Raw genomic sequence first — 22,839 nt, forward strand, 5'->3', positions numbered from 1 at the left:
CACAAACATGCGACTCGTCGTCAGTTCACAAAAAGTGTCCACGTAATTTCCACAGAGAGCTCTCCGGCGCTGATAAAGTTTTGATGCATGGCCCTCCTCCCCGTGTTTAAATCATGCGACAGCTGCGGCGAGTAATTTCCGCCGCTGCCTGATGAGATTGGAGTTTCCGCCCACGCCATGGTATGAACATGACCTTCCCTTCCCACGGGAGAGGGGGGCTGCAGGGATAACACTCCCATTCTAACACCGAATGCAGCGCAGCACAATTTGCATTCGGCGGACGAGAATACTATTTTTCTAATAATGGCCTGGAGTTGACGATTTGTTGGCTGACAGGCTAGTAAGATCATAAATGTCCTCTTACTGGCAAATGAATAAAGCACTTGTGAAGGATTCAGTTTCTTTGCAGAACGGCTGGATCTATATCCTGCAGCTGTCGTGGTGGTTGTGTCAGGAACACTCTGAGGTGATAGTTTGTTAACAGAAAGGGAAGTTTTGCACTGAATTCTCTGACTGTCATCTTGCTGGGAAAGGTTTGAAATGAAATATGAAATATTGAGTACTGAGTAGGCGGTTTCTGATTCTGAAATCCTGCAAAACGTCTTCATGGAAAATGCTCCAGAGGAAGGATGTTTTCTGCTACGCTACACACATAAATAACAGTGACACATAAAATAGATACATGTACATAAAATGACAATGGCCAGAAATAAAATGATTTATTTGCACATACAGAATTGACATTGGCTGCTCAACATTTTAGCACAATGAAAGAAATTTCAGCCATATTTTTTTGAGGAAAATATCAACAATAGAAAACAAAACTATCCTGACCTGTTTGTTGTAAAGTATAGTCCTAATTCTGTTAAAAGTACAGCTTTTGGTCTGCTGTATTATACTGCAATACAAGTCCAATACAGTAAAAGGTCACAACAGATAAAAGGAGATTCCTGCCAACATTGCATGAAATGGCTGGCTCAAAATGACATTTACTTTATCAAAACACATCAAAACATCAAACACAACATCTTCTTTTGCACAGAAAGGTGCAGGTTTTGGAATACCTGTACCATAATGTACATTCAGCTTTTGACAAAGTAAACCTTGTACAAACCTTGTACATCAGGTCAGAGCCATGATTATATACATCTATGTAAACCGCAGAGAACTGTAGACATCTGCTGAGGACAGAGAAAAATCAGCCACTTCCTGCTGATGGTAGGTAATTGTTTTCTCTGAGACTGAGGACTGCTGTGGAATTGTAATATAGCCAGAAAAATCAGCTGACAGCTGACTTTAGAAACTTTCAATTGCTTTCAATATTCCAACATACATGTTGACTGTTGCTTTCATTCAAAAAGCCTTTTCTCCTGTTATTGAGGTCTGTTTGAGCTAATACCGATTACTAAAGACATCCTTTTCACAGTTTGGCTGGAGTCTCCAGGCCATGTCCACAGGTCCCTGAGGCTTCTTGCAGGCACAACTTACACTGCCATTTGGGGGAGACACTGGTCACTCTTAACTTAAAAGTCATTTTTTTCCTTTCCTTTCAGGGGCACCATATTACAAGCCCAATGTTTTAACAGGACTCCTACTCCATCTCCTTTGAAATAGCATACTGCTCTTTACCTCCAGGTACAGAGGTATTGTTTGCCTGTCTGTGTGTCTGTGTGTTTTGTCTGGTATCTAAGTGTAGTAGAGTAGCAGGATGGCAGGGGAGATTTCTAACCAGAGATTGACAGCAGTCACCCAAATTACTGTACTTAGGGCTTGTCACAACAAGTTTGTGCACTTTTGACCCCCCAGTCTGCAAGGTTTCTGCCCTATGTCTGTTTGAAAGTTTGTCAGACCATCTCTTTGGTTGTGTCAGTAAAATCAGGGAAACTCTAACACATCCTGAGGTTTAAGATCTCTAAATTCTAATCTTGTTTCACTATGTATTTTCCATTAAAATATAAATAACATTCATGGGTATAGAGGAACTCGAGTTTAACATTTGTCAAAAGCTACACATACTGTGCCCCTTCCAAACCCAGAGTGCCCAGTGCCCAGTGCTTTTCACTACCTACTCTATTGGACCGCTAAATTCCCCATTGTCTAATCTACATGACCGTAATAATACATAAATCAGGGCACAACAGCAGAAACATCTTCCTGAGACATTACTAGTCACTAGAGTGCATCAACTCTGGCTGCAAATATGACAATCTGTTTTCCCACTTCCTTTTGCAGGTCTTCCTTTGAAGCATTTGGGTGCTTCTTGCAGTAGTCAGCAATGGCCAGGATACACTCTTTCTGCAGGGGAGAAGGACGGAGTCTGCTTAGGGAACATTTATGAAATCAACACCTACTTCTGCATAGTACTACTGTCACAAAGGGTTTTAAATTCTACACTTTTGAACTACTAAGCATGTTGTTGCTAATAACTTACTTTCATATATGGTTATCTTTTATTATATTAAAGCTGATTTGTATGAAATTGTTCCTCTGATATTATGACCACCATAAGGTGCAGTGCACTATACAGTGCCAAAAATCTGGAAATGTGTCCTAAGTACATTTGTACATGTTAGAGTAGAGTAGAGTAGAGTAGAGTACAATAGAGTAGATCTTTCGTCTCGGTAGGAAGTTCTTGCCTAATTTTTTGGGTAATGTTAATGCCACATCATGAGCAAGACACAATCCTAACACATGTGTTAGACATGTAGGCTTGTTTGTTTGACAGTGAATTAGATGGATGCCTGCTTGTTTGGATGATTGTTAAGAGGTACATGTACCTTGTACTTGTCTATCTGGTCCTGTCCAGTGGCACGTTGGAACAGTTCGTACCCCACGCGGGCCTGCGTCACTGTGCTCAGCAGCTCCGCACCTTCTGAGCTCTTGTCCAGATAAGCTAGCAGAGCGATCTGTGGAAAAACATGTTATAAAGTAAACACAATGGAACAGCCTTGTTCCATTCTTCAGGGAGATACGTATGCTACACATGTTTTATGAAAGGTTGAAGGAAACACAAAACCGTACAAAACAAACAAACTGTTTGATAACATTCAACTTAAGGATGTTTAAAACTTTCAAACACCTGGGTTTTGAGTACAAATTTTCTGACACATCATTGATTGGAGAAACTGCGTCATCACCCTAGGGTTAACCTTCCCTGGTAACCAACTTCTTAGATGCTCCGACTTCCGTGTCGTGTTTTACATCAATTTATGCCTACTTCTGTTCTCATCAGACCTACACACACGGAAGGAACGCAAAGCCCTACTGTTTGACGGATGGTCTACATGCTGTTATGAACATATTTCCTTCTTGTTTATGCAGGAGATGTTTTCCAGGGCGGGGCCAGGGTGATAAATTATATAACTTGCTGTTTATGCCACAAAACGACGTTTTCCACACCATTGAAGCATTCGATACCTTCATCCCTGTTTGAGGCTCAAGTTAGGAGCATGTTAGCTCGTGTAGAGCTGAGATAACGAACCTGCTGTAGGAGTTCCGCGTTATTTTCTATCCGCAAACTGTCCGCCAGGTCGAGAAGAGAAGCCATCTTGGAATTTAATTACACACGGCCGATTCCAAGTATAAGCAAAGGTTAGGGGACTAGGCAGTATTTTGTTTGAATCAGTGTAGCGGTAAAAAGCACAAATACTATTAGGTTGCACATGTTAAACTCTACTTCAACACGTCTTTGTTTTTTTTGTTAGAATGTGGCCCTTTTAAGACATTATAAAAATTTAAGGGGAAGCTTCGTAGAATCGTCCATTTACCTTTGACCTGACTGATGGCAGTGCCTGTTCGCTCAGACTCAGACAGGAAATTTTCCCATTTTTAAACCCGATTTTCTCCGTGTCTTTCCCGCATCTGTGCTTGTTCTTGACATGGCTGCAACCGTGAGCATCAACCCCGCCAGCCCACCGATAGGTAAGTTTCATATCGCTCGGAAATCCGTCATTTTATCTGGACATTCTGCGTGCGTTTGAGATGATTTCATCATGCCGTCGTGGCTGCGCATGGTGTAATTTGCACCCGGCGCGACGCCATGCAACTGCATTTTCATTTTGTTGTTGTTGTTATCACTTTTTGCACTATTTTGTGGGATTAGCCCATCACAAGTTTGTTTTTTCCTTTTTGCACTATTTTGTGGGATTAGCCCATCACACGTTTGTTTTTTGTCTCGTCTTTTTTCTTTTCTGTACGCACCACCAGCACCACCGGCCGCGCTTGGGTCTGCACCTCCTAGTCCCTGAGCATGATGTCCCTCGCGGGACCTTGGCTCAGTAATTATATAAGATAAGATAAGATCCTGAAGATGCCTGCAGTTTGATATTGTCTCTAGTATTAAAGCCGCTATTTTCACCGACTTTTGGTGTGATCATGATTTGTAGGTAACAATAGGTGTACCTGATGCCATATGACATTATGATATCCATACCTCACCTCACCTGTATCTCACGGTTCTCACCTGTACCAGGTGTGTTGCTGGCTGTAGAACACCTGAAGGACTCTGTCCCAGTCCAGGTCCAAGAAGGCAAGAATACTGGACTCAAGGTGAACGGGTACGCCCTGGTTTTCATTACTTCTGCCGAGGAGCTGAAAATGCTTCATACTCCTTGCTTCTTTCAAGGAGGCAAACAGTTACTATTTAAATTAGAACATGTTCAGCACAGTTGGTATTTGTGTGTTCAATTAGGTTCAAACTTCCTTCAATAGTGTGTGTGGATGTTGGTGAACAAATTATTTCAAGAAGTGAGCCCCTAGTGGCTTGCTCTAGTACTGTAATGACACTGAATTCTTTTTTGGCGATTGATAGGCCACCCAGCAGCTTTAAAACTGCAGCTGTGTTTTTGTTGGAAGCTTCAAAAACAGTACAACAGAAAGTAATGGATCTTATGTCTTCAACAAAAAAAGGCGAAAAAAAAGCTTGAATTCAATGAGATTTTTCACATGTTGGTTTCTTTACAAATTTGTAGCGAGCATTGTTTTTGTGTTCCCTGATCCAGGGATGTGACATTCACCACTGTCCCATCCATCTGCCGCTACCTGGCACGCCTGGCACCTGGGAAACACCTGTATGGCAGCAACAGCCTGGAGGCAACCGAGGTAGATGTGTTTTCAAATAAAAGTCCAAGTATTTTACAGCAGTGAGAGGTTTTCATGTGACCAAAATGGGACACCTGCCTCATTGAGCCACCTGCACTATTCACATCCTACAGGAAACATAAACTCTTTTAAGGCAAAGAAGCTGGTTAGGGTTGTTAATCAACACTTACATTTGTGTAGATTTAGTGAAATGAAAGTAAAGAAAAGTTAAAAAACTGGACCTGGTACTTTCATCTGCAAGTTATAGCACATCTAACTTCTGTCCCCATCTGACCCTAGGTCGACCACTGGCTGGAGTTTAGCGTGGGACGACTCGGCTGTCCCGCAGACTTCACCGATGCCGTGCAGTACCTCAACCAGGTGCTAGGGCCACGCACCTTCCTGATTGGTCACGCTGCAACCCTGGCTGACTTTGCTGTATGGGGAGCCCTTAGAAGTGAGTCAGATGAAAACTGAATTTTGCAGCTTGGTTATTTTATACCTTCAGTCACCTGAGTGTTCTGACATTCTGTGATTTGAAGAAGAAAGGTGACTCATGTTGTCTACTCTATAACAGGCAACAACGTCTGGTTGAACATGTTGGATCGTGGGAAGGCCTCGCCCCATGTCGCTCGTTGGTTCCGCTTCCTGGAGGAGCAGGCCGAGTTCAAGGCTGTTGCCATGGCACTGCCTGCCAAACCTGAGTCCAGCAAGTTAGAGGTCAGTCTGACCAGTGACCTTCAGTTTTTGTGCCTTAGTACATGTGGCACACGTAGATGTGATAGTCTCAAGCCATAGTCATTTTGGGAGATGATACATTCTGTTTCATTCTTTCTCTAGGTTAGAATTTAAGATGGCCTGAGCACCAATACCATAGAATTCTGCCTGAACCACTTGTTAGAGAACTTTTCCATCATTTTGGCAGACCAGATGTTGTGAAAGATATCCCCACCCAGCTTTGTCGCTGCAGGCTGCTGAAATATGTCATATTCGCGTAATCAACTTGATATTTTGTTTTCAGCATGAAAAATACCTGGTTGCCCAGTTGCCCCAGGCAACCAAATTTTACTTGGGGCAACCTATTTTTGAACCTAGGTAGCCCAGTGTGCTACCTGGATTTTAAGAATGCCCCCCCCCCCAAAAAAATCATGTCCACTTGGCTTGCACCACTGTATCCGGCAGATGCTTTTTAATTTTAGGTATTAATGGCTATTACTAGTATCAGTTAACTAAAGGCTGTAAGAAAAATTGTCAAAGGCTTATGTATGTAACATTACTTAATTTGAGGAAAGTAGTAGGTGGGGCAACCTAAAATTCTGATGGGCAACCTAATTTTTTCCCACTGGGCAACCTGGTTCAAAAAAGTATTTTGTACACTGCTTTTCTGCCAACAGGGCAAAAGGCCTGTTCAGGTATCTGCAACTCTCTGCTATCATTGTGTTTTATTCTATTTTTCGCATTCACACATTAAGTTCTTTTGGTAGATACAAAAGATCTATGTAATGTTCCTGCCCCATGTAAAAAGATGCAACATTCATGTCCTGCTAGTAGGCATATAAACTGACTCACATTCTTATTCCTTTAGACACGTAAACAGGACCAGGGGAAGTTTGTGGAGCTGCCAGGTGCAGAGATGGGGAAGGTTGTGACCCGCTTTCCTCCTGAGGCCAGTGGGTAAGTAAAGGTCACTTCACCATCTGATATGTTTGTATCTCGTCACATGAATTGTACAAAATGGTTGGCTAGTAGCAAATATGTACCTTTTTGTAATGTAGTTTGTTGGTGTTTGTGACACAGTCTGTGATGGAAAAGATTTTAAGTCAGCTGAATTGGACTGAAAGATAGTCCATTTCCTACAGGTTTTCCCTTGTTTATAATGATATATTTCTGGGCCATGACTATCCATTATTACTGTGCAGGTACCTGCATGTGGGCCATGCCAAGGCAGCCCTGTTGAACCAGTATTATCAGCAGGCCTTCAAGGGAAAACTCATCATGCGGTTTGACGACACCAACCCTGCCAAAGAGAGTGCTGAGTTTGAGAAGGTACAGCTGTGTGACTTTAGGTTGTACCCAATTAAAGTACCTGAGAAATGTACATGTAGTTTTATTTTACATTTGATAAGGAGAAATGACTCTCCTTATCAAATGAACCAACTTTGGTTATCGGGTCTGCCTAAATACCTCAACCAACCTCAACCAACCACAACCGACCGCAACCGACCGCTTATAGCTTAATGGGTTTATATGCAGTATACATGGGCTAACAACCCCAAACGAGGGCAGACTATGATTTCTACTTTTTATTTCCAAAATTTAAAAGCATGAAGGGATGAGTTGTTGATCGACATCCAACTATTGAAATAAATGATCTGTCTAGCCACCCCCCGAAGTTCGTTGGTTGGTTCTGCGGAGTGTTGCTCCTTGAGGTCAATGGAGGTCAAGCCGGTAGGCGTACGTGCTTAGCAGGCTGGAAAAACTCTATTATGAGTTGGTTATGATAGTATTTGTGCTTTTACTATGATTTATAAACCAACATCTTTGCGTTCTGTTGTCTGTAAAAAGCAAAAGGTGTCAAGAGATTCCCCATGCAGGCCCAATGATGGCGATCCAACATGGCGGCCATGAAAAGCATTTCTAACGTTAAACCATGGGAATAACTTAAAAACTGGTAAATACGTCAGAGTTACAGTGTTTTTTCCATTCATACAAAAATAGACAATGTATCCAGAGCGTTGGAAAAGGTTGTTAGCTCATGTATACTGTATATTAACCCATTACGCGGTCGGTTGAGGTCGGTTGAGGTATTTAGGCATACCGTTGGTTATCTTACTGTTACAATGATGACAAATGCTGTTTTACAGGGGCATTGTGCTGTGAATGTGCAGGGTTTCAGGAGAAGGGTTGCTGATTGCTCCATAACAGACAACAAAAAATGACTTGAATGTTTGCTCCTCCCTACAGGTGATCTTAGAAGATATCGCCATGCTGGACATCAAGCCAGACATCTTCACGCACACCTCCGACCACTTTGACCGTATCCAAGGTTACGCGGAACAGCTGATCCGCGCTGGGCTGGCATATGTGGACGATACGGAGGCAGAGGTCATGAAGCAGGAGCGTGAGCAGAAGGTCAACTCCAAGAACCGTGGCAATGGTAAGGCCTTGAGCTGTTATCTTTTTTGCTGCTGTGATGACTGAAACAAAGTTAGTGAGACTAGGAGAAGACCCGATGGAAATGTATTGATGAGGAATGATGATGATGATGGTACTAGTGATGATGATGATGACAATGATCTGTTTTCAGCTGTGGAGAAAAACCTGGCCATGTGGGAGGAGATGAAGAAGGGGTCAGAGGTCGGACAGCGCTGCTGTCTGCGAGCCAAGATTGATATGCAGTCTGCAAACGGCTGTATGCGTGACCCGACGATCTACCGCTGCAAGACCGAGTCTCACGTACGCACAGGCACCAAGTACAAGTAAGGCCTGTTGTCATTTGCCTATGATATAGTCATGTGCCATAGACTGCCCCCAAGTATAGGTCTGTTGAAATGGTTTAAACTGTAGATCCCATATAAAGTTCACTCACTTTACAATAAAGATAATCTGACCAACTTCCTGTCTTGCCCCAGGGTGTACCCGACGTATGACTTTGCCTGTCCAATCGTGGACAGTGTGGAGGGCGTGACCCACGCGCTGCGGACTACAGAGTACCATGACCGTGATGACCAGTTCAACTGGTTCATCGAGAAGCTGTCGCTGCGCCCGGTGCACATCTGGGAGTACAGCCGGCTGAACCTGCAGAACACTGTCATGTCCAAACGCAAACTCACCTGGTTTGTGGACCAGGGACTGGTGGACGGATGGTCAGTGGATATTAGAAAACATGGAATTGCGCAAATATAATCAACAAGCCTGATAATTTACTTCTACTTCTTGTTGTCAACTGGAGGGGCCTAGTTTCTCTCTATTATTGCTGTCACTACTATAGAAAGGTGTTTTAAAACTTGAAAGTAAATTAGATGTCCCAAATGTGTTTTACTAAACATTAAAGTGAAACTTCTGTGATGGAGAATGATGTAGCCAGATGGCAATTTAGATCTTAGAATGGTACAATTTGGTTTGAGCCCCCAGTTTTGTCATTACAATTTACACTGCCAACTTTATTGTAAAAGCATGGTGGATACTGTGGTGATTTTGTCTGTGTTCCCATCCATCTGCAGGGATGATCCCCGGTTCCCCACAGTTCGAGGTGTGCTGCGGAGAGGCATGACTGTGGAGGGGCTCAAGCAATTCATCGTAGCACAGGTCAGCAAGCACAGGCAGTTATAGTTCCTACTGTAATCAGTTCATCAATCAATCTATCAACCAATCAATCAGCTGTTATACAAAATGTAATCTCACCCGTGTTCTGTTTCCTAGGGCTCTTCTCGTGCAGTGGTGGTCATGGAGTGGGACAAGATCTGGGCCTTCAACAAAAAGGTAAGAATTCCCTATACAACATGTATTCTTTATACAGCTGATTTCATCATCTAGAGTTTGTTTGTTTGTTTGTTTATTTCGATCCCCATTAGTGCTTAAAAGCACTATTCTTCCTGGGGTCAATAAAATAAAACATAGATAACAAAACTTTGTACATAATATGTATGTATGTTTTACAATTTCAGACCACATGGTCTTTTGCTACATGCCTAACAGTACATAATGATGATTACAAAATAATAAAGTAAGTTCAAATCAATAGGAGTTGCTGTCTGTTTCTGCATTCCTTCGTGATTACTGCTGAATCATGTTTTAGGGTCTGACAGGTTTGTGCTCCTGCCTCCTACAGGTGATCGACCCTGTCGCTCCCCGCTTCACGGCACTTCAGCGGGAAGGAGCTGTGGTCGTCAACCTTCCGCAGGCCAAGGAGGAGATGAAGGAAGCTCCCAAGCACCCCAAGGTCAGGTCATAAGTCGTGGAGTCAGTGGGCTCTTTTTCCATTCTGCTGATTTTATCCTATAATGTCAACTTGAAGGTACCGGTAACAGTTTTTATCTCTTAGGGTGTAATACTTGTATGGGCAGTGTCATTAAGATGATAAACGAACAAATAAATAAATATTTTGTTCCCCCAGAACGCTGATGTAGGGCAGAAGCAGGTGTGGTACTCCTCCAGGGTGTACATAGATGGGGAGGATGCTGCCACCCTGTCAGAAGGGGAGGTCGTGACCTTCATCAACTGGGGAAACATCATCATCAAGAAGATCAACAAGTAAGAGTGCTGACATTCTGATTTTAAGCTGACGTCTACAGCGTGGATTAGATGCATTTCCGTTTTTAGAATCCAGTAAGTCATCGTAATCTTACCCATTTCTGCAGGAACAAGGCTGGAGCTGTCCAGTCCATTGATGCAGAGCTAAACCTGGAGAACACGGTACCACTTTCCTCTCTATGCATATCATGTGGGGAACATGGTACAACGCTAAGCACACTTTGGCATTCATATAGTGATTGTCTTTACCACAGCTGAAAAGTCTGGAGAATTCCTGTCACACTTTTTACTTTGAACATGGAAGGGGACTTATACCTCCATGTACAGTAATATTACATTTTATTTATGATATGCAAGACAACTAAATCTATGGTCTGGTTTTGAGACTTAAGTTTCCTGTTGAATGTTAGTAGTGTTTCTATAAGGCCAATGTGTTTTGTTGTCTGTTCCCAGGACTATAAGAAGACGACAAAGCTCACCTGGCTCGCAGAAACTCCACAGGCCCCCTTCACTCCCACCGTCGTCACACACTTTGAACACATCATCTCCAAGGGTGTTCTGGCCAAGGAGGATGAGTTCAAGAACTTTGTCAGCAAAGACACAAAGGTCAGGAACAGCAATTATTGTTCAGGAACAGCTTCATTTCTCTCATCTCAAAAACTTTAAGTGCAGGTTTTCCTGTCTGTCTTAGAGATTACTTTAGCATAGGCTTTTCTTAGTTGATGAAGACAGTGTTAGGATATCCCAGCAGGTGTGACAGTTCTGTCCTAATGTGTACTGCAGATGGAGACAGTGATGTTGGGAGACCCATGTCTGGCTCAGCTGAAGAAAGGTGACATCATCCAGCTGCAGAGGCGTGGCTACTACATCTGTGATGTTCCCTACCAGCCCCCAAGGTCAGGATGTCAGTAACAATCTCTGAGGCTACTGCTGCCTGCACAAGCAGTGCTGTAATGTGATGTCAGTACTGATGTCTGTCACTGTACGTTTATGTATGATGATGTATGTTTCCAGTTGATACACCTGATAGCCCACCCACTGTGTAATGTGTGTTGTAATGTGTGTTGTAACATGTGCTGTAATGTGTGTTGTATGTTTCCAGTCGGTACACCTGCCAGCCCACCCCCTGTGTCCTGTTCCACATCCCAGACGGACATCAGAAGGAGATGCCAACAGCTGGCTCCAAAGCCAAGTCCAAGGTCAGGTTCAAACCCCTAAACAATGTAAATTATATGGTTGATACCTCGTAGTCTTTGCTAAGCTATGGATACAAATCCTTTGTTCTGTAATCATTAATACTGATGAAATGTTCTCAGCTTCAAATATACTTGTGACTTCCCATTACAGGCAGCAGCGGGTCAGAAGAAGCCAAAGGTTTAAGTTCATATCTCTGCTCCTGTGCCTGTGTAGCTTACACAAATGTTTGGGAAGTGCATGAAAGATAACTTGTACATGTAACAGTCAATGTCAATAGTTACTGGTGCTACATGATAGGTTGCCCCAGGTGTCCACACTTCTGTTGTTCAAGAGCTTGATCATGAAGATGATGTATTTATCCACATAGATTTGTTGAAAATTGAAATTGAAAGGGTAATGGATAATGGCTGTTTACATGGCTGCTAAGAAATGAACTTCTGGATGCATCAGAAGCATTGCAACTAATTTTCACTCTAGGTGTCCATCTGGAAAATGTGACTTTTAGTTTTCACCCCTGACCTGGAGAGTCTTGCAGCAGTCCCTATTGAAATGTTCTGTCCATGTGCCAAATATGCAGACAAATGAAGCATGAACCTGAGGATGGTTGCCTGGTGACAGTTTCCTAGTGACAGCTGTAGGGAATGAGAATTTTAAACCATTAACGTTACTTATCAATAGTGATATTCACAGATAAATTATGGATAATGCAGGGGGAAAGTGATATATTACCATGACACAACTAATGTGCAAGGCATGCATACTGTGACCTATTGTCATGGTAACCCATTCTCCATTGTTCCAAGCATCCAATGTGGAATGTGGTCTAAGATACTGTGTGAGCATGTGGGAATGATATGGACTCAGACTGACATGGTAACAGAAGCTTTAACTTTGACTCTGAAACATTGACAATGTGCAGACAAAGGCTGACAAGGTGCAGAAGGCTGCCTCTAAGAAGGAGCTTCCATCTCCCAAGGAGGAAGCATCTCCCAGCTACAGCCCAGCAGACGAGCAGGCTCTAAGTGACAAGGTCGCTGCTCAAGGTGACTCCGTCAGGCAGCTCAAGGGGAAGAAAGCAGACAAGGTGCGTCTCTCTGAGCACATTTAGAAAGTTTTGTTGTGTGTAAGATGTTTTTCTTACACTATTGGAGGCTCTTGGATTGCAACACCCAGATTATGGGTCTGGGGTGTGTAATGTTTGCAGTAATTTGTGTAACAAGGCCTTTGTTATGTATAATATTTTTTAATATGCTGTCTTCCCAGACTGAAATCAATGCTGCTGTGGAGGTTTTCCTGATGGTGTGAAGTGTGCTGTAATATTAACTGTAATGTATATCATGTGCAATGTTTGTTACACATACACGTATATAAATGCTGTAATGTGTCGTATGGTATCTCCTTCCCAGGCTGAGGTTGATGCTGCTGTGAAGGTTCTCCTGAGTCTTAAGGCTGAATACAAAACCCTGACAGGGAAGGACTGGAAGCCTGGCGCTAAGAAGGAGACTGGAGCCGTTCCCTCGGCCAGCCCGGCAGCCAGTCCTGCTGATGTGGAGGCTGTGAATGACAAGATTAAGGCTCAGGGTGAGAAGGTCCGACAGCTCAAGACAGCAAAGGCAGAAAAGGTGGGACATTCACGGTTCATTATGTGTTACATAGAGTGTGCAGTGGAGATGCAATTTTTATTGCGTGTGTCTAACTGGTACCACTGATTTTTACTACTGCTAGTGCAGGTGTAGAAGATAAGGTACAGAAGGAGACGTAAAAAGACAAATACAAATGTATCTGTATATAAGGTTGGTGTAGTGGCATCAAAATGGGCACAAAATACTTTGTTTGAATATAATGATATATATGATATGAAAATATTAATACTAAGCCTGTATTGATTGCCAAACTTGTTAACACTTGTACTTCTTCAGGAAATTTTTTCAGGCAAATGGCAGGTTGTAGAGGATATCTACAGCCCTGCAGTGATTCCTGTAGTGTTCAACATCAAATGTAACTCCTACTGTTGTTTTCTCCCAGGCCCAGGTGGATGCAGAGGTGAAGGTTCTCCTGGCGCTGAAGGCCGACTACAAGAACCTGACGGGGAAGGACTGGAAGCCTCCCAAGGCGGACGATGGGAAGAAGAAACAGGAGCAGAAGGAGGGGAAGAAGGGCCAGAAACAGGAGAAGACGTCTCAAGAGAAGGCGGCCGTGTCCAGTCCTGAGGTGGAGAAACTCAAGGCTCAGATAGAGGAACAGGGGAACAGGGTGCGCCAGCTAAAGGGCAGCGGGGCAGATAAGGTAGGGGGAAAATACATGCCTACACACACACACACACACACACACACGTTACCCATATATGTTTAATGTTTCCATTAGATGTTTGTATGCCCATATGATACATGTATATGCTTCAAGTAGATGTTTTCGTGAGCACAAAAAAATCAGGCACTTTGCTATGGGCTTGCCTAGGCACACAAAAATTGGGCACCTGGTTTACAATTATGGACAGCCAGAACTGACTGGGGCTTTAGAAAATATGTAGGCCAAAGGTGAAAGTTCATGCTGATGTGGCAGGGCAACAAATGTGTATGCCGGGAGTTTCAAGGCTCATTGTGGACACAACGAGGCCGGAAACAATAGAGACAGCAGGGACAGGTACAGGTTTGGTACTTTGAACAGTTTAAAGGTCAGCAAAATCGTAGCTGTAAGGGTTTTTGCTACACGTGCCTGACGTGTGTTTTTTTGTGTGAGAATAATGGGTAGGGACCATACTGGTACTAAAGGTAGGGTCTAGAACTGGACCAAGCTATCCTTTTGACAGACTGACAGAGTAGTCCCAAAAGACCTAATGATGAATTATTCATAATCTGGCCCTATTGTTTAATGCTTATGGGGGGGGGGGGGGTAATCAACTTGAAATTCAACCAAAATGAACCAGCACATAACTCTATAACACATAAACAGTGGGATATGTGGTTTGATTTTTGAGTACCTTGAAAACTTTTGTTAAAAGTAAATGTTTCCTCATCAGTAAATATAGAAGTAAGACTTTGTAGACCACAGTCCTATATACCTCTATATAAACCATGTTTTACCTTCAAGCTACACAAACAGTTTTGAGTTCTTGAAATGTTGTTACACCTTTGGCTGTTGTGAACTACATACCATACATGCCATCTTTTATACTATGATTATGTACAGTATGAAGCATAAGTACATTTATAGGTGTGGTATCCAATATTTAATTATTATACTTTTGCAGGGGTCTCAGTCACAGGGAGGCAGTAAAATTATGGAAACAGTAAACGGTGTTGAAGTGCCTGCTAAACAAACCACAACTAAATTAATCATGAAGCAGGGGGAGGTAGGGTTGCCCCAACTCCCCTGACCTTCCTACATGCCCTTTGACCTTTGCCCCAGGCCCAGGTGGATGCTGAGGTGAAGCAGCTGCTGGCACTCAAGGAACAGTACAAGACTCTGACAGGGGAGGACCTCACTCCAGCAGGCGGCAAGAAGAGCAAGAAGGAACAGAAGAAGGAAAAGGAACAGAAGAAAGAGAAGGAGCAGAAGAAAGACCAGCCCAAGAAGGCCGCCAAGGAGGCAAGCAAGCCAGAAGGAAGCATGCCGGGCCCTAAGAAAGTCACCAGGTGAAACTGATGGGGTAGTGTTTTGTGTTATGTGTTTTGCCTGAAGCTACTTGTAGAACTGGTTACAACTGGTCTAACTGCATCATCTCCATGCAGGTGTTAGGGAGGAAATTTCTGGTGTCAGTTGTAAGGCTGAGCACAGCTGGTCCAATGGCATCATCTCTAGACAGATATTGGTGTGGATGTTTGTGATTTTCCAAGACAATATGTACTATTCACTGGTCCAATTGGGCTGACTTGACTTGTACTAGCTGTGTGATCGATTGGGTTGAAAGAAATTGATGATAAACTGGTTTTAGACTAATCACATTTCTCACAGGACCCCTGAGGGGTAATTGGTCCATGCTGTTTCTATGTGTAAACACACCTGGAAGAGACTGATATCCATCCCTACACGCAACAAAAAATGAAGAGAGGTTTATAAAGAGTGACCAATAATTTCAGCAGCTGAGTTCTTTGGCCCTGATCATGAAGGCTGCTAGCAGCTGTGGCAGGTAATAATATTTAGGTTGTGTGAGAAAAGATGAATGTCAGGCTACAGGTTTGGAACACGAGCCTGGAAACTGATTCACAATGTTTCCCTCAGACTCGGTCTGGAGGCGAAGAAGGAGGAGAACCTGAGCGACTGGTACTCCCAGGTCATCACCAAGTCTGAGATGATCGAGTACTACGACGTCAGCGGCTGCTACATCCTCCGCCCCATGTCCTATTCCATCTGGGAGAAGATCAAGGACTTCTTTGACGCTGAGATTAAGAAGATGGGTGTGGACAATGTGTACTTCCCCATCTTTGTGTCACAGTCTGCACTGGAGAGGGAGAAAACACACATTGCTGACTTTGCTCCAGAGGTAACAACATGTACTGAACAAACAAGTCAGAAAGTCATGAACTTGATCAATATCAAAAGCAGATTATGATATGCAGTTGTATAGATGGTTATTTCTATTTATCTGGAAAACAAAATACTAGAAGAAAACAAAAAGTTGCACAGAAAAATTTACTAGTGTACCAATAAAATCCATTATTTTTGTGATATTCACTTGGAAACAAATAAAATATGTACTTTCTACTTGTAGATGAAAATCATCCTTGTAAGTCTCCTGAACTTGGGGAATGGATTGGCTATGGTTGATGCAGAGATATACTGGTAACATCATGCTTCATTCTTGTAACACATAGGTTGCCTGGGTGACCAAGTCAGGTGACACGGATCTGGCTGAGCCCATCGCGATCCGCCCCACCAGCGAGACAGTCATGTACCCAGCTTACGCCAAGTGGATCAAGTCTCACCGAGACCTGCCAATCAAATATAACCAGTGGAACAACGTTGTGGTGAGTGTAAATCTCAGCTGCTGTAGTTTGCAAATTTTTTCTTTTATTGCGGGACTGCATGCTAAACCATAGTCCACTGTACTTGTACTTGTACTTGTGCAAAAAGAAGGGGAATTCCCTTAAGTATCTGTCCTTCTTGTCTTGACCAGTGGAAAAGTAGCTTTTAGGTGAGGTAAACCTGGATTGAGGTAAGACTGGATGCAGCTACAGTTGTTCTGTGTTTCCCCTGCAGAGGTGGGAGTTCAAACATCCACAGCCGTTCCTGCGCACACGTGAGTTCCTGTGGCAGGAGGGGCACAGCGCCTTTGCCTCCAAGGATGAGGCTGATGAAGAGGTAAGGTTCTTCCCAGTGTTGCCATTACTGGCTGTTGTTTGTTATCACAATGTTTGCCTGTGTGTATGAGAAGCTAATGGCTGATTGGTTGATGAGAAGTTGATTGACAGCTTATGTCGCTCAGGTTCTGGCGATCCTGGAGTTGTATGCCCGTGTGTATGAGGACCTGATGGCCATTCCTGTGATTCGGGGAAGGAAGACAGAGAAGGAGAAATTTGCTGGGGGAGATTACACCACCACAGTGGAGGTTTACATCTCGGCCAGTGGCAGAGCCATTCAGGTAAGAAGCCTTTGTGTGGAAAGCCTGTGTTTGTAGTATCCATGTACATGTAGGAAACCTGTGCCTGGGTGTGAAATTTTGGCTTCTGTTTTTTGGATGTAGTTGCTGATACAGTAAATCGAATGCTATGTATGAAGGTATACATTAATGAATCTCGTAGAAATATTTTCTCCCAGTTTTGAGGTACCAGTAAATATTATGCAGAAATATGTAGAATCATCATCAGCAAAAAAGACTGCAAAGCAAAGATCATGTACCAGACGTACATGTGTAGTCACTAATTTTGCTGAATCTGGTGTTTCTTCAGGGCGCAACTTCTCACCACTTAGGACAGAACTTTTCCAAGATGTTTGAAATTGTGTATGAAGATCCTGAGAAGGTATGAAACCTTGACATACATGTGTAAGTCAGTTTTGTGACACTGTAACCTACAATATTTATATCTGACATTGTAACAATTCGGGCTCAATTTTTTATTTGTCTTACCTCGAGTATGACTTCCTGTTTATATCTTCATATCTCACATTTGAAGATGTTGTAACACTGCTGTTTGTCCCTTCAGCCTGGAGAGAAGAAGTTTGTTTACCAGAACTCGTGGGGCATCACCACCCGCACCATCGGGGTCATGGTCATGGTCCACGGAGACAACAAGGGGCTGGTCATGCCTCCGGTCGTCGCACGCGATCAGGTCAGCCAAGAAACTTTCAGGTCTTTTACTAAATAATCTCATTTCACAGATATGTGATGTTAAAGCAAACAGATACCAAGGTCATAATGTTTACTGTACAAAACTGGTCTGTTGACCAGTTATACCATACAACTATATGATTATACATTGCTGTTTATAGGTAGTGGTGATCCCCTGTGGTGTCACAGCCAACCTATCGGAGGAAGACAAGGAGAAGCTGATGAAGAAGTGTCAGGAGTACCGGAAGGTTCTGCGTGACGCCGGCATTAGGGCCACGGACGACCTCAGGGATAACTACTCACCTGGTTGGAAGTTCAACCACTGGGAACTGAAGGTTAACTGATGATAAACTTGAACAATAAGTGTGCTGTCATTGCATTCTTTGGAGATAATTATGTTTGTCCAATTTACTTTCTATGTAATAACTGTACTATAATCGAACTGTCCAATAACTGCACTGCTATAACTGTCCTGAAAACTGTCCCCACAGGGCACTCCCATCAGGATTGAGGTTGGCCCACGTGACATGAAGGAGAACCAGTTTGTGGCTGTGCGGAGAGACACTGGTGAAAAACTGACCGTGCCAGAGGGCAAAGCCACTGAGAAGATCAAGGAGATCCTGGACACCATCCAGGCTGACCTCTACAGCAGGTCAGGCTTGTACCCCTCTCCCTGCCACCTGCTGCTCTAACCAGTACAGATACGGTGTTGGCAGGCTTCTTCAGTTGTGCTAACCCTGCAATAAGGGCAATACTATATAACACTAGTCATATCTCATTTCACCTCACAAGTCTTGTTAAGGTGCATGAGATACATGCTTTGCAAGGTTTACTGAAGTGTTTTTTGTTCTTCCTGAAACTTTGCAGGGCCAAGAAGGATCAGGATTCACACATGGTGGCCATCGACACCTGGAGTGACTTCTGCGCTAATTTGGACAAGGGCATGGTCAGTACCAGGTTTTTCACTACATTTACAGTTTCACCTCCATGAAATAGGATATTTTTCAGTCATAAATCAAAAACAGTAATTAACCTGGATATTTCTGAATATGAGTACTCAATGAGTTACAAATGTCCTTTCAAATGAATCCATACTGTGTATGTGTGAATCCTAGTCTATAGACTAATCCATTGTTGGGGACAGTTGTGTAACACACTCCACATTGTGTTGTACAAATTCTAATTCTGCTTTTCCTGATGTTTGTCCAGATTATCCAGGCTCCATACTGTGGAGCGATACCATGTGAGGACAAAATCAAGAAGGACAGTGCAAGGTAGGCTGGGTTTTACTGGGCCTGGCTGGCCTCTACGGGACGAGGCTGAGCTCTACGGGGTGAGGGCTGGGTTTTACGGGGCTATATTGGGCTTTACTGGAGTTGGCTGGGTTCTGTGATAGTCTGGGTTTTACAGAGGTAAGCTGGGTTCTACTGGGTAAGGCTGGGTTCTACTGGAGTAGTCAGTCTTGTTAGTGAGATGTAAGATGTACTGAATGCCCTTATCTCATCTGCAGGGACCAAGACATCGAGCCAGGGGCGCCCTCTATGGGAGCTAAGGGGCTGTGCATCCCCTTCAAGCCGCTGAAGGAGCTCCAGCCAGGGACAAGGTGCATCTGCGAGGGCTGTGACAAGGATGCCAAGTACTACACCCTGTTTGGCCGCAGCTATTAGAGGTCAAAGTCAAGGTCACCTGTGATGTCTGTCGGGAAGTGGAATTGGGGGTATTGGTCAAAGAAAAGGGCAAAGAAAATAACTATACATGTATAATCAATGACACATCAATTTGCAGATTGAAATTTCGGCCAGATAAGTTATCTTTACTTAAACACCAACTGTGAAGATTTCCAGCTGTGACTACAGGAGAATGATGTCGAAAATCATGTCTGCTCCACTACTGTCGGAAGGTACCACGACAGGGCAGGAAATAAATAATTTTTATCAGCACAACTCTGTGATGTCATCACTAAAGTAAAGCTAAGTAAAACTTAATTGCAAACTTATTCAAGAAATGCAAGATATGAGCATAATGAAACTTATTGCAACACACCTGCTGATATTCAAACTTGCTCACAGAAAAATATTATAGATCTTGTATTCTTAAACATACAGATTGTCAGAATTTAAACAAATGCCCTTCACATAAAAAAAGTACAATCTTACATCATTTATCAATTATTCACTGAAAGGTTCGAGGAAACTACTTCATGTGGTTGTTCCTTGACTCCTTAAGTGTCGATGTACTTGGCTGTGGAGACATGGCTGTCCTTCAGGCTGTAGGGTTTCCAGACAAGGATCTGTAGGAAGGCAATGGTTGCAGGGAGAAGGCAGAAGATATGGAACATGACCTGCCTGAGCTCGTCATGCCCAGCAGTGCTTGTGCCCAGTTCAGAGGTGCTCCGCACCAGGTCCTCATACCCATACCTATTCAGGATGCTTACCACCAGCATTGGTGCCAGCGACTGTGCCGGCTTGGTGAACAACGCATTCATTCCGAAGAACATGGATGACAATGGAGTCCTGCAGACAACACACGTAACAAAAATTGCACTTATCCCTGAAGTACACACACACAATGACATTAACTATACCTCATTCTTTAGGGGATAAGTAGATAATGATGCAGATGACGTTATCTGTAAGATACTGTGAGAAAGCCAGGAAAATGTTAATGAAACAACATAAACAAAGATTGTTGCTTACTTTCTGGCATATTTTTTACAGTCAGCATCGATGATGTCAGAAACAGAGATGTCGACCAGGTTGAAAATTGCTCCTGGGATGCTCCTGCAGGGAAGGAGAAAAACTGTTATGTAAATGTCCAACAGCAGATAGACACAATCAGCCACTACTCAGTGTACAGTATGTACAAATGTATCAGTCACAGGTGTGCTCACATGTCCATCAGCAGATACAGAACGACCAGCCATGGTTGTGGCCCTGCCAGGAACATACCCACTGCACACACCAACTCCAGGTAGAAGGAGGCCAGGATGACCCGATATGACCCCACCCGCTCAACAACTGGACTCAGAAGCAGAGCAGTGATCTGAAACACAAGGAGCATCCTTAATTGTGGATAAACAAATAGTAATGATGAAAGTACATGTAATACGCTTTCCAAGTTTTCTATAGGCTGTTGACTTCATCAAACCCTAACAAGTGGTAAACTGTTCAATCAATGCAGTGCATATTTCATTATCATCTAGAAGGTAGGCAGAGGAACATTGAAATAGAGATACCTGACAACATCAATATACATTTACAGCAAAAGGTCATAAATCACTCGTAGCAAAAGGTTATTTGATGCCAATGTTAGTTGTGAGCCATCTAAAAGACGGATGAACATACCGGGGAAATAAAACCCAGACCCGTAGAGAACACTTCTGGTCAGAGAGCTGAACATGTCTTCTGGCAGAAGGTTGTCCACAAAAATCATGGCAAAATTGATCAGAAATGTCTTGTGGAAGATTTGCAGGAAGTTCATTGTTACAAACAGAACAAAGTTCTTTTGTATAACTATTTGCCACATCAATTTCCAGAAAGAACTAGAATTGCCATCATCCTTAGGTTGACTCTCAGCCTCCAGAAAGGCGTGGTCTCGTGCGTCGTCGAGCTCTGTGCGGATGTGTAGTGCAGCGTAGTGCATGCTGGCCCAGGCCAGGGCCGCCACCAGGAGTGTGAAGATGCGGAAGTTGTGCAGGTTCTCCATGTTGTTGGAGATGGCTGAAGCGATGCCGATGGTCGGCCCAGTCCCCAGCAGCCCTGCCACCAGACAGTACCTCATCAGCTGCACCCTGTCCTCATGCCTCCTGGAGACCTCCGTGAACAGGGCGCAGTGTTGGAGCAGCACGAAGGTGAAGAGGGTGTCATACAGGTTCAGTGCCACGATCAGGTGCAGACCAATCAGCCAATCATCAGGCTCGTACTGTCCCCATGGAAACCAAGGGATGAGGAAGCTGAGTGCAAAGAGAGGTGCTCCGTACAGGATAGACGTTTGTCGCCGTCGAAAGCATGACAAATTTGAGGTATCCTGGAAGTAGCCAAAAAGGGGGTCATTGATGGCATTCCATATCATGTATATCACCTGGGCCTGGTTGAACCAAACTTCAGAGATCTTGTAGCCGTTAAGGAACAGTTTCACGTAGTAGAAGTTGAAGAGAGGGTTCATCATAGCATTGGCAAATGCCACTGAAGCATAAGCCACAGCATTCTTGTCCAGGCTTGGCAGCTTCATCCTCAGATGCATATCTTCAGGATGCAAGGCAGGGTTTCCTCCCTGTCTGTCAGGGCTTCAGCAAGGTGCACTGGGGCAGCTGCTGTACAGGTACCTGGATACCCCTGTAATTGATCCATAAATTCATGTTAGATATTTAATAGATACATTATGAAAAAGGCACTAGGACAGAATTGTCACTTAGGAAACCAGTCCTCTATGACTATGTACAGTAGTTACAAAACCCGGAAGTTTGACTACAATACGATTATGAGCCACTAGGGAGCCAAAACAGAGATAAACATCATAGAGGTAAATATAGATGAACTTCTACATGTATCATACTACTAGCATATACTGTCAATCTCACAAGACTACGGCTTAGCTGCGCAAACCAGAATACAGGATGGTTTAGTTCTTAAAATACAAAAACAAGCGTTCCATGACCTTCGCTAAATACATTCTGACTGATGAAATTATACATTTTATCATTGATTATGAAAATAAGATCCACATTTTATTCCCATCATGGAATACTAGTACTAAGTATATCAGTTGGTCATATTCTCCATTCAATGGCAGCCTTATCTTAACAGAGAAGGCTATTCTAGCACTTCCTCATAAATCATGGAAATAAGGTTGTGATTTGAATCAATTATGTTTGTTGCTGTTCACCTGCACCTAACTTCCAAATGCGGAAAGTATAAAGTGGCTCTTCATTTACATGATACATATATACACACACATACATGTATATATATATATATATATATCTTCATTTACATTATATATATATATATATATATATATGTGTGTGTGTGTGTGTGTATGTA

At 43.2% G+C, this 22,839-nt stretch overlaps 3 protein-coding genes across 4 annotated transcripts in view; 1 reads left to right on the forward strand and 2 right to left on the reverse strand.

The window, feature by feature from the left end:
• Nucleotides 1–694: 694 nt before the first annotated feature.
• Nucleotides 695–3,600, reverse strand: LOC109471031. The gene is made up of 3 exons (XM_019770208.1): nt 3,482–3,600; nt 2,778–2,906; nt 695–2,295 (listed from the first exon to the last, which is right to left on the reverse strand). Exons 1-3 carry the CDS (start codon nt 3,545–3,547, stop codon nt 2,173–2,175), a joined length of 318 nt encoding a protein of 105 aa, XP_019625767.1. The 5' UTR covers nt 3,548–3,600; the 3' UTR covers nt 695–2,172.
• Nucleotides 3,601–3,773: 173 nt separating this feature from the next.
• On the forward strand, nt 3,774–19,737 carry LOC109471025 (bifunctional glutamate/proline--tRNA ligase-like). 2 transcript variants are annotated; one of them, XM_019770192.1, is made up of 34 exons: nt 3,774–3,921; nt 4,472–4,556; nt 5,001–5,100; nt 5,380–5,536; nt 5,657–5,799; nt 6,665–6,753; nt 6,999–7,125; nt 8,044–8,236; nt 8,387–8,558; nt 8,712–8,945; nt 9,303–9,387; nt 9,502–9,561; nt 9,911–10,021; nt 10,196–10,332; nt 10,440–10,494; nt 10,786–10,938; nt 11,116–11,228; nt 11,435–11,531; nt 11,680–11,706; nt 12,449–12,613; nt 12,936–13,151; nt 13,555–13,815; nt 14,938–15,164; nt 15,751–16,012; nt 16,344–16,496; nt 16,729–16,830; nt 16,955–17,110; nt 17,418–17,489; nt 17,673–17,798; nt 17,959–18,132; nt 18,289–18,449; nt 18,665–18,743; nt 19,007–19,071; nt 19,308–19,737. In XM_019770192.1, exons 1-34 carry the CDS (start codon nt 3,879–3,881, stop codon nt 19,462–19,464), a joined length of 4,557 nt encoding a protein of 1,518 aa, XP_019625751.1. In that variant the 5' UTR covers nt 3,774–3,878; the 3' UTR covers nt 19,465–19,737. The 2 variants fall into 2 exon arrangements, with proteins under 2 accessions (XP_019625751.1, XP_019625752.1); XM_019770193.1 differs by lacking the exon at nt 11,680–11,706 and having other exon boundaries at nt 3,879–3,921.
• The window catches only part of LOC109471034 (transmembrane protein 180-like), a 3,951-nt gene continuing 707 nt past the window's right edge, over nt 19,596–22,839 (reverse strand). Inside the window, exons 2-5 of the mRNA XM_019770210.1 lie at nt 21,284–22,131; nt 20,688–20,839; nt 20,494–20,577; nt 19,596–20,310 (exon numbers count right to left, since the gene is read on the reverse strand). Of these exons, the coding sequence (XP_019625769.1) occupies nt 20,019–20,310; nt 20,494–20,577; nt 20,688–20,839; nt 21,284–22,039 (1,284 nt within the window). The 5' untranslated portion in view covers nt 22,040–22,131 and the 3' untranslated portion in view covers nt 19,596–20,018. The remainder of the gene's footprint in view (nt 20,311–20,493; nt 20,578–20,687; nt 20,840–21,283; nt 22,132–22,839) is intronic.

The sequence above is a fragment of the Branchiostoma belcheri genome, unplaced genomic scaffold, assembly GCF_001625305.1.
Source record: "Branchiostoma belcheri isolate BF01 breed outbred unplaced genomic scaffold, Haploidv18h27 scaffold24, whole genome shotgun sequence".
Taxonomy (NCBI): domain Eukaryota; kingdom Metazoa; phylum Chordata; class Leptocardii; order Amphioxiformes; family Branchiostomatidae; genus Branchiostoma; species Branchiostoma belcheri.